Raw genomic sequence first — 10,749 nt, 5'->3', positions numbered from 1 at the left:
TAAAAACTTCAAAATTAGTAAGGAACATAATGCAGGCCAGAGAGGAGAGGGAGAGAAAGTGCCAGGAAGGGGAAGCAATGAGAGAAGGGGGGAACCCAGGCTGATTTTTTTTTCTTTTCCTTTGCAGGACTAAGTGAATTGTGGTGACATTTACATAAGACTAGAGAGAAAAGTCAGCTGTCAGGAAAGCACATTGTTTTACACAGGCTGAAAATAAGGCCAGGGGATAAAGGCAGACATTCCTGGTTAGGAATTTGGCAGGCTTCTGGGCTGGAGAGATGGCTCAGTGATTAAGAGCACACACTGTCCTCTCTGAGGGCAGGGAGTTTGGTTTGGAGCACCCACACTGGGTGCCTCCTAACTCCAGCTCTAGGGGTACTGGATGCTTCTGGCCTCCATGAGAATTCACACTGCTGTGCACAAACCCACACACAGACACAGACACCCAAGTGAAAAAGAAAAGCCAAAAAATGTAACAACATGCTTGAAAAACAGCAGTTCGCTTCTGGTCTGGGATAGCTTAGTTGGCCTAGAGGAATGAAGGGCTGGGTTTGAGTGAGCCCCAGTGTTCATCTGTGATCCCAGTGCTGAGGTAAAGGCAGCATGGTCAGAATGATGGAGATCTGTGAGTTATCATCTGGCTGCTAACTAAAAGCAAGGGAGGAACTTGTAGACTGCTCACTCACCCCACTTAACCCTCATTCAAAGTAAATGAAGGACAGGCTACTTAGGCAGCAGGTAAGAGGCCACTGAACAAAGCATAGTCACAAACAAAGAAGACCCAACATTCCAAGGCCCCTTTAAAGGAGAGATTCAGGAATGCAAATCTAGTCAGTCAAGTCACAGAAAGTGAGGGCTGGAAACCATCCAGTGGCTTAGCTCTCTCCACAATCCTTAGTGACCTTAGTGACCTTTAATCCTTAGTGACCTTAGTGACCTTTAATCCTTAGTGACCTTAGTGACCTTTAATATTCCAGTGGAATATTAGCCTCAGAAGTTAGTATGACTTGGGAGCATGCTGGATCAAGTATGTGTTTTGAATTTTCGGTTTCAAAACGTGTGAATGCATCTGTCTACCAGACTAAGGGCCATGAGATGGTGCTGGCAGGAGTCTGAAGTCCATGAGAGAGGAAATGACCCATGCAAATGCAGTCACTCCTCTGTTTGCAACTAGATGGAAACTGTCTCCACTGCCAGTAAAGATAATTTCAGGAAAGATGATTGAAAAACTTGCTAGTTGCAATTTTCATTTTCTTTTTCCCAGAGAGCAGCAGGAGAGACAGTTGACATTTGAGCTGTCTCTGAACTGCCCCTGTCCCTAATTGGAGTTGAGAGCTCACAGGGAACCACAGACCTGCTCCTTAGCTGGTTTTCTTTTCACAAAATCTTTCAGCCATAGAAAATGAACAAAAGCAGGGCTCCCCAGCCAGCCCAGCCAGACATCCCAGCTGCCAGAATAGGTGCTTGGGAGCGGCTCAGGGGTGCAAAGCACAGCCTTGCTCTGTTGAAGCCAGGTACTGTCCTGGGCAATTGGCTCCAGGCTCAGCTCAGGAGGCAACCACCTGGAGCTACAGGCACCCGAGGCAAGGAATGCCTGAAGGAAAGGGGCCAGGTCCTGCTCACCCCTTGTGAGCTACTTGCCCCTGACATCCCCGATGCTCCTGTTGAGCCTGGGTCCTTGGTGAAGCTTCCTCTTTTAGCTGCACCACAGCCAGGTGCCTGTGACCGCCTGGTGGCTGCTTTCCTTTCCGCGCCATATATGGCCTGGCAGGGGGGGTCACATGCATCCCGGGCCGCCGGCCAGGAGGGGTCGCTGGGGAAGGGGCAGACGGCAGGAGAAGAGGCAGAGACAGGAGAGGGGTGGGGTGGCGGATTCTGGGGCCATGGGATGCAGCAAAGGCTCGAGGAGCCGATTGCTCGCCACCGCGCCATGGAGCTGCATTCATGCGGCTGCGGAGGTGGTGGTGGAGGAAGGGACCCGCGCGGGGGGGGGGGGGGGCGAACGCGTCGGAAGCCAGAGAGCGCCGTGTCCCTGCGCTCTGTCGGTCAGCGGGCGCGGGCCGGCAGGATGGAGCTGCAGCACGTGCGCCCCGTGCTTGGATCCCAGAGCCCAGCCTGGGAGGAACCGGTGAGTACTGCGCCCGTGCCCGCGCCCATCCCTCCCGCTTGTCCTTGCTCCCCGCCTCCCCCTCCTGGCCAGGTTCCGTTCCGGAAGCGGTCCCGGATGAGGTCCCCAGCTGCTTCACAGCCGGGACAGCTCTTCCTCCCGCGCCCTGGCTCCTCCTTGCTCGCCGCCCTAAGCGCCTTTGTCTGGTTGGCCTCTGGATCCGGAGAGGACCATTTCCGCGCTTCATCCTTTTCTCAGCTTTGCACTTTATTTCCTAGAGTGGCATGGAGGCCAGGGAAGTGGAGGGGGCTGGGTTGCGTGGTCAGCGGGTGCGGCCAGGAGGAGATGGGGGTTCACCTCTTGACCATGCGCTGGCAGTCACCTGGGCACGCAGGTTCCCGAGGACCGCCGCCTGGGAAGGCCCGCGGCTGCCAGAAGCCCAGAGCCACGCCTCCGACTCCGGTAGCCTAGGCTGCCCTGAACTGTTCCGAGGGTCAAGGACCTGGCCCGGGATCCAGCCCCAGATAACTTCGCTTTCGCCTGGACCTCACAGCACACGCCACGCGCAGATTGAGTCACTTTTGGGGCTCAGTGTTGCGTGTGAGAAGATGCGAGTCGGGGTCTTTGGATTTATTCCCTAAAATCCATTAACTTATTTCTTGCACCTCAAACTGAACCTTCTGTTATCCATCCATCCATTCAGGGATTCCTCGCAGGAATCCCCGCCCTGCGTAGACGCTTGTAATCTTGAGTGGGCAATGAATTTTGGCCCTGCATACCCTATCTATGTATTTCTTACTCCTTTTTGATTGACGTTGTGAACCGTCTCAAAAGCCTGGTCTAAAATTTCTGGCTTCATCCCTGCTGAGGTGCTGTTCCAGTGAAGTTGTCCCAGGGACTTCCTGAGTCTGCTCAGGTGCGCCCTCTGCCTGTTGAGAGCTTGTAGGTCAGGGGCCAGGCTTGCTTCTTTTCTTACCCTTAGACTTCCAGCCCTTTTGCCAGGGTACAATTTACTGCCTCCTGCTTCCTGACCTTTCACGAGTGTCCTTCGACTTTGATCCATCTGCCACTGCGTTTGTTTTTGTGAGTTTGCACGTTAGGTAGCCCATCTGCTCGTGTTCTATTGCGATCATTATTAGGGAGTAAGGTGTTCTTGGTTAAACATACAATTCAGTCTTGACATTTTAGATCATTGGGAATGAAATCCAGCGACCTGTTTTGAACTTTTCTATATAAAATCTTATCAGCTTCCACCAGGTACAGCGGGAAGCTCCAAGTTATGTGTAGTGCTTTTTGGGTGCTGAATGCTAGGACTTCACCGCAGTTAGAAAATTAGAGAACCTCAGGCTTTCTTCTCCAAAGTGCTAAGAAACAGAGTGCTTTCTTATTCTCCTAGAAAATCTTCAGTACTCGTCTCGCAACATGAACGTTTAAAGCTAAAACCTTCACAGAGAAGCGAAATGGAGCAGGAGCAGTGGCTAATTGCTGAACTCTTCAAAACTTGGTGTATATAAGTGGCTAAGGCATTTTATTAGTTCAGCAGATATTCTTATCCAACACCTGTCGTGTTCTGAGATTGTTGGGCAAGCTGTTAACTCTCAGACAAGCGTTGTCCCCAAGAACCTTACTTTATAGCTGAAGGTTGACATCTATCCAATATGTGTCATAAAAAGTTCTCACGAGGGATTTTATTGAGAACTTTGTGTAATGACTACAATATTTAAGGATTTTTCAAATGCTTTATATAACTACATAAGAAAGTTGTGTTACCTGAACGACTAAAAGAGGAGTGTATTCAAGAGAAAGCAAGAATGTAGTAGAGGAAACAGCTTTAAATGTTAAATTTTCTGGCATAGGGTGCAATGGGGTTGACGATTTAATCTAAATATGTTTTGAAGGAACACTGGGTCCATCCGAATCTGTGTTGTTTATGTTTGGGACAGAGCATCACACTGTAGGACAGGCTGCTGTGGGATTTACTCGGTAGGCCAGGCAGGCCTGAAACTGCATGCCCTGCTCTTGCTTCAGCAGAGTACAAGGCATCATCAAATTCCCCAAAATCAGAGTCTTTAACTTTGATTCAGGGATCTCAAGAATCTGAATGAAGTGAGTTCTGGTTTCCTTCAGAATGAATCGATATAACCGTCATGCGGCATGCTATACTTAGAACATTAATTGCTAGTCTATATATAATTTTAAGAAGCCGCACTGTCTGTCTGTCTGTCTAACACACACACACACAGACACACACAGACACACCGACACACAGAGAGAGAGGGGGGAGCGTGAGCGAGAGAGACAGAGAGAGAGAGAGAGAGAGATATCAGATCTAAGCAGTAGAATCACAGCTTTTTGAAGCCCCAACTCTGTGTGCTCAGAGACTCTCATTTTCAAGCTTTGTGTGTGTCCCCTCCCCCCATTGCTTCCTAGTAGGTGGCACAGAACAAGCAGCTGGTACATGCTCTGGCAACCACAACTAGAGACCCAGCTCCATGCCTTTCCCACCAAGATATATTTATCCTCTGAGACAAAATAAATCCATACTCTCTTAAAACAAAATGAAAGAACAACAAAGAAAGCAAACCTGTTTTCACTGGGATTCCAGTTCTGAGTTGGTTTTTCAAAAAACTTTCTTAAAATTTAAATATAGGGAATTTAATATTTTACCATACAAACTTGACTAAATGGGATTACTGTGTTATCATGGCATGTGGCAACATGTATGCAAGAATTTGCTCTCTCTCTCTCTCTCTCTTCCCCTCTCTCCCATCTATGATGTATTTTTCAGTGAACACAGTTTGAGTTTCAAGAAGATTGGATCTTGTAACAAAGGGTATATTTTAATGTTTGAAGCTATATGTGATCATATTGACTAACAGCACACATGTGGTCCAGGCTTCATAAGAGAATGACAGTAAAAGAGCCATTAGCTAGAATCCAAGTACCTTCTGCCCTGCTTTCTATTAGAGGTAGGGACCAAAGAAAATGTTGGGACACAAGTTGAAGTAGGGGAGAGAAAGGAGGTGATGGGAATGCCTGGCCTGGTTCTGCCTGCCTTTAATTTCAGCACTTGGGAGTACTCAGAGACAAGTAGATATCTGTGAGTTCAAGGCCCTGCAGGCTCTTCCTGGGTGTGCTTCCAAGCATCAGTACTTGAGGCAGGTGTTCCTTCTGCATCCATATTCATCCTAATCGGAATTTTCAGGAGTATTTTATTTCACATTTAGATGAATAGGGGAATTTTGAGAAAGAAATGAAACATTCCTGGGGAAATTTTTGAAAATAAACAATCAGTTCCCCATGGGGGAATTAGTAATGAGTTTCCAACCAATCTAATGGAGGTCTTTGGAAGGAGGAGGTACTGAAAGGATTCCCTTCAGTGTTAGGAGTGGCTCCTGGAAAGTGCAGCATGAATTGTGAGGAGAGCTAGTTAGCATGGTTGCAGTGTCAGCTCCCCATGACATCAGCAGTTCCTTCCCTAGACATTCTTTTGTATCCTGGAGAGGCCTGGCATGGTTTGAGATGTCACCTGTGTTGTGGCAACACCAACTGCACTTGGACCACTTTATGCACTGCCTTTCCTAATCATCCATAGATATTTTGGCTAGAGGAAGGATGCTACTTAGGAGAAAGAATGGACACAAGTGAGAGGAAGAAAGATGACCCTTGACCCTCAGACCAAAGCATCAAGAAATAAATGGTCCTTGAAAATGCGCCACCATAAGTATTGGTCAGAAGATGGGAAAATTCCTGAAGGAGACCACAGTCTGTTTCTGGGTCTTCAGGAATTGGGACTCAGTAGTTAGTCTCTCTGGGAAGCTTCTGGCCTTCCCTGCTTGTCATGGATCCTGAATTTGTCAATGATTACAGGACATTAGTTTGTCCCAGATCAATGAAGTTTTAAGGCCAAAGCTGTTGTCCTGGGAGTTTCAGGCTTCTGCTCTTACAGGGGAAATGGGTTTGAACGGGACAAATGTGAAAGCAGCATCAGGCAGAGGACTGTGAGTGAGATGTCAGCACCTCAGGGCTGGGCATCACTGTCCTTTACCCAAGGGACTCCATTAGGTGAACTGTCTGTCCAGCTCTCCTAAGAAGGAAAGAAATTGGCTTCCCAGGGAAGACCTTTCATTTCTCAGATGTCACAGAAGAACGTCTCTGAACAGTGTTCCCTAAAAGTTGCCCACATAGGTAGCAGGTGTGGGTATCAGTTTGTTCTCTAGTCTAGCCACTGGACTGTCAAAATAGTGAGCCAGAGTAGAGACTGGTGCTTTCTTGCCAACTCTGGGCACACTGGGCTCTCACGCAGCTGACTTGGTGAGTCTGGGAACGCGTTGTGCTCTTGCACTGTTTTTCCATCCATAGTCTTGTTTCTAGAGTGACCTGACAGGAGATATGGGCATCTCCACACCATCTTGGTGCTTGTGGGCTATGATAATTTTCTGATGGTTTCTATACCACAAGCTTATGGACAGTACTGCCTAATTAAATCATACGCAGCTATGAATAAGCCTGAGGATCCTGTCCTTGGTCACATGATGCATGTGCAAAGTGAAGCGAAAGAGGAATGACTGGGTCACATGCATTCCTGTTTTGTCAGATGTCTGTATAGGACTCAGTGTTCTGTCAATGCTCTGTGCCTTGACAGTATGCATATTCACTTGTGTTCATCTACCCATAGGGGCTGCTGGTGTACCACCATCATCCCCAACACTCCTGTTCAGAAGATGGGTGAGGAAAGTGGAAAGTCTAATCAGTCAGCCGATGACCAGTGGGAAAAAAGAGCTACAAGATCACCTGATCTTCATCAGTGAGAAAGCTTTGCACAAGAGGTATTTTTCATTCTGTCAAACATCATGGTCAATTTCTTGGGTCTATGGTATGGCCTACAATTTATTCTTATTAAATTTTATGGTACTGGGAGACTGTAACTTCAGGGTGTCACTGTGCCCAACCTTTTCTCCCTAAACATTCTCACAGGCTGAACTTGAAGTCAGAGCAGGAGTGAGCTGAGGACATAGGGTATTCTATTTTTTTTATATGAAAATGAAAGCCTACAACTGAGGGATTGAAGAGGATGTGATGTCTCAGCATGTATTGATAGAGGCACTGACATGTGACCGTTTGAGTGAGATATTAGTTGCTGTGAGGTTTTGATTGATTGTTTGCTTGCTTGAGTTCGTTGTTTGTTTGTTTGCAAAGCTTTGTAATTGTCTGGCAGGTGTTGCTTGCTGAAGCTTGCTATATCACCAGGAAAGCTTGGTCCCATTTGGTCCATCCTGATACATGATGGAAGGTCTTGGGCTCATTAATACTCTTCTCAGATTTTGGGTCTTATAAACAGAATGTCCTCTGCATTTCCTCTGGATTCTATTTCAATTGTACTTTCTCATTCTCCCTGCAAACACACCCTGATTCTGTGTGCATGCATGTGTGTGTGTGTGTGTGACTCTCTCTATATTCTGGTCATAAGGGTATGTGGTAGGACCTGAGGAATTGCCTGCCTTACAGTCTGCTGACAATGCCAATGCTTAGGACTGGAAACCATACTTCAAGCAACAATGCACTTGTATTATGTGTTCAACTTGATGAAATATTTGAGTTCTGTGGTGAATTCACCATGACCTCCTCATTCTGGGTAATTCTCCCTGAAATGTGGATTATATAGTTTGGCCAAATTCATAGGACTAGGCCAAAGATCAAGAGTCCTTGTTCTGAAAGAAAAAAAAAAAGGAGAAATGTCCTCATAGTTTCTGTATACCCACACCTGTGCCATAAACTACTGAGAGTTTAGAGACCTCGTCTGTCCCTCCAGTCCTATGCGGGAGCTCAAACAACCAGAACTCTAACCACCTGGACACCCAGCCTCTGGAGACCTTTGGACAAGATAGCAAGATTAATAAGCTTAGATGATCCTAGTACATAGGAGGTAGAAGGTAACATACTGTGAGCTTGGATAGTTCAGAATCCATCCTGGATTCAGGTGACCCTTGAAGCCTGTGTTCTTGGGACTCTTTGCTCTTGGGGCCAGGCCCAACCACAGATCAAATCCTTACTATGAAAAATTGAAAGTGGAGACTAAGCAGGTAATGTTGGAACTGCAGAGCTTACAGAATGTGTACACTGAGGCCTCAGAGACATTTGAATTCCTGGCAAAGAGAAAGGCTGCTATAGGTAACTGTCTGTCTTGCTTGGGAGCACATGAGCTGTAGAATTGCCATCTCTGCTTTTGATCCTGCACAGGAGACTCTCGAGCTCTGGTTCTTGCTTTCTGCCACTTCACACAGGAGCCTTTAGATTTTTCTGTTGTAAATCTGTGGGTTGAAACACTTTTTGGGGTAAAAAAAAAAGGTCAAAGGACCCTTTCACAGAGGTTGTGTATCAGACAATCCTTTATCTCAGACACTTCTATTATGGCTTATAACAGTACAAAAATTATAGTACCCAAGTAGCAATGAAAATAATCTTAAGTTTTGGAGGTCACTGCATTAAAGCATCCACAGCATTTGGTAAGTTGAGAAACCCTGGTCTTGACAGAAGAACTATTTGTATCATGTGAGGTCTTCTTGACCCCCGGGGCTGAGTCAGGATCTGTAGAGAGCTAGTTACCAGCAGACCCATGTATAGCAAGTATTCCCCTTGTTTCTCCTTTCCAATTCATAGTGCCTTTGCCCATTCCTTCGTGATGTTTCTCCATTAGGATGGACAGGTAGGGACAACTGTAGTCCACTTCTTCTTTTTAGGAAACATGGATCCCTCTTAGTGTTGGGACTTTTGGAAGTAGCATGAGTGTTTCTGGAATTTGCTGTTCTCTAATTTTTGCTTTCTGAGTGCAGCTCACCTAGATGTCCTGAGTTCTTATCTAGGTCTTCCTGAGAACCAGGGTCTGGTGGGGTTGATGGTGTTTCTTATAAGTTAATAGGAAAAGGATAGCAGGGGCTTTGTATGCATTGGGTGTTTGCAGAAACCTGCAGAGCCACCTTCTGATGGAACTGAATCAGCTGAAGAAGAAGGTAGACATGCTGAGGAGGCACAGGAATAAGAAAGTGCTGGAAGATGAGGCACTGGTGCAGCAGTACTTATGGGACTTAAAGGGGCCCCATAAGGACCAACAGGAAGAGACCATTGACTTCCAGAGTCAGGAACAGCAGGTAGAGACAGGCAGCTTTGTCAGGCTAATGGTTAGCTCCATCTGCCCTTCTAACTTCTAGACCAGCTCATCCACCTACCTGTGCTTTCATCCATCATCTTACTCATCCACACTCCAATCCAAGTACCTACCTCATGACAGCCATTGTTCAGGTCTATGTCCAAGCACAAATATTTCTGGGGAATGAGCTTCTTGTGAGAAAGTGGATTATCAGCAAGCAAATCCACTTCTGCTTAATACTTCAGCCCAAAGATGAGTACAGTTCAATAATACACCACACACCTACAGGGTTCAGTGCACAGAGCTTTAAGTGAGTGAAGTCAGGGCTTGTGGCTTATTTGCTTGGCATCAGTCATATAATTCACATGTGAGAAGCAGCTTGCAAGGGTGGGGGGAATCCCTTTGCAAATGCCAAATGAGCAGTTCTTGATGTCATCTTTTTTGGGGTGACATGTGGCATTTCTCATCTTTGCTGTCTACATTTCAAGACAATCTTTTTAATCTGCCCAGGACAGACTCACACTGACTGAACTCTGACTAGCAGAGTGTTAGCCATGTTTTTTGTCAATGAGGCTGGAGTATTCTCCTTTTCTGTAGATTGCATTCTCCTGTTGACTGGATGACTATGGATGTGGGTAGGGATTCTGACAAGCTAGGGCCATGGTGTCAGAGATTTAAGATTGCAAGAGGAAATTTTATGCAACCACTTCAGCATAGTCTGGCCAAGCAAAGCATGCTCACCATAGCAATTGTATCTTCCACCGTTTGTTTAGCATAGTGTAAGATACCGCTGAAATTGCTGGTATGCTATAACTAAACGAATGTGTTCTTGCAGCACGAGGTGCTTTTTTTTGGTATTTTGCTCTCATTTACATACTCTGTGTGTGGTGGATAGGCTGCGGATATGTGTGTTTTTGTGTGTGTGTATATTTTCTTTTTTGTATAGTATAGGCATGTGGTATTTTTTTTTCATGCACTTTTTCATGCATTTTCTTCATTTTCTAGAAGATCTCATTGGGTTTCATTTTCAGCCTCTGTCTTGAAATACTGTTTGCTCTTTCCCCCAGAAGCTCGCTGCTTTGCTTGCCTGGCTGATCATCAACCACTGGTATCCTTTGTAAACACTTGCATTTTTATTCCAGTGTGTGCATGCTTTTTGATACCCCTCCACTAAGAACACATACTCTAACTATCAGGAACAGGATAGTCTGGAGCAAAGGCTATAGTACTGCTGAGCAGAAGGACCTGGTCATGCAGAAGAAGAACAAGCAATAAAAAAAAAATCTGGTCTTGCTTGGTTGTCTCTCAGATGAAGTAGGAACAAAGCCTGGGAGGATCCTGTGGAGTGACTTTTGTGGGCTTCTTTCTGCTCATGGACAACCTGATGGTCACAGCCAGAAAGAGAACACATCACAGTTTACATGGATCTAGTCTTCAGGACCTTCTGTCCAGGAAACAATATGTTTGATACTCAGTGAGTGTCTTCCTCCATTCC

The 10,749-nt window shown here is 46.2% G+C and overlaps 2 protein-coding genes across 9 annotated transcripts in view; one reads left to right on the top strand and one right to left on the bottom strand.

Annotated features, from left to right (window-relative positions):
- Positions 1 to 10,749, bottom strand: part of Gm31035 (predicted gene, 31035) — an 89,637-nt gene that overhangs the window by 29,076 nt on the left and 49,812 nt on the right. The gene's annotated exons all lie outside the window — the stretch shown is intronic.
- Positions 1,245 to 10,749, top strand: part of Gm3696 (predicted gene 3696) — a 31,853-nt gene continuing 22,348 nt past the window's right edge. For 2 of the 8 annotated variants that reach the window (XR_003950806.1, XR_003950805.1), the window contains exons 1-2: positions 1,245 to 2,128; positions 6,786 to 6,936. Coding sequence is in view for 2 of the 8 variants with exons in the window: in XM_030247567.1 (XP_030103427.1) it covers positions 1,945 to 2,128; positions 6,786 to 6,936; positions 10,451 to 10,529 (414 nt within the window). In the remaining 6 variants the exon portion in view is untranslated. Of the gene's footprint in view, positions 2,129 to 6,785; positions 6,937 to 10,450; positions 10,597 to 10,749 lie in introns of those variants that run through there. The other 6 variants (NM_001368229.1, NM_001024712.3, XR_003950804.1 and 3 more) reach the window with 5 other exon arrangements.

The sequence above is a fragment of the Mus musculus genome, chromosome 14 (assembly GCF_000001635.26).
Source record: "Mus musculus strain C57BL/6J chromosome 14, GRCm38.p6 C57BL/6J".
Taxonomy (NCBI): domain Eukaryota; kingdom Metazoa; phylum Chordata; class Mammalia; order Rodentia; family Muridae; genus Mus; species Mus musculus.
The sequence above is the reverse complement of the archived record's forward strand: the minus strand, read 5'-3'. Positions and strand labels throughout refer to the sequence as shown.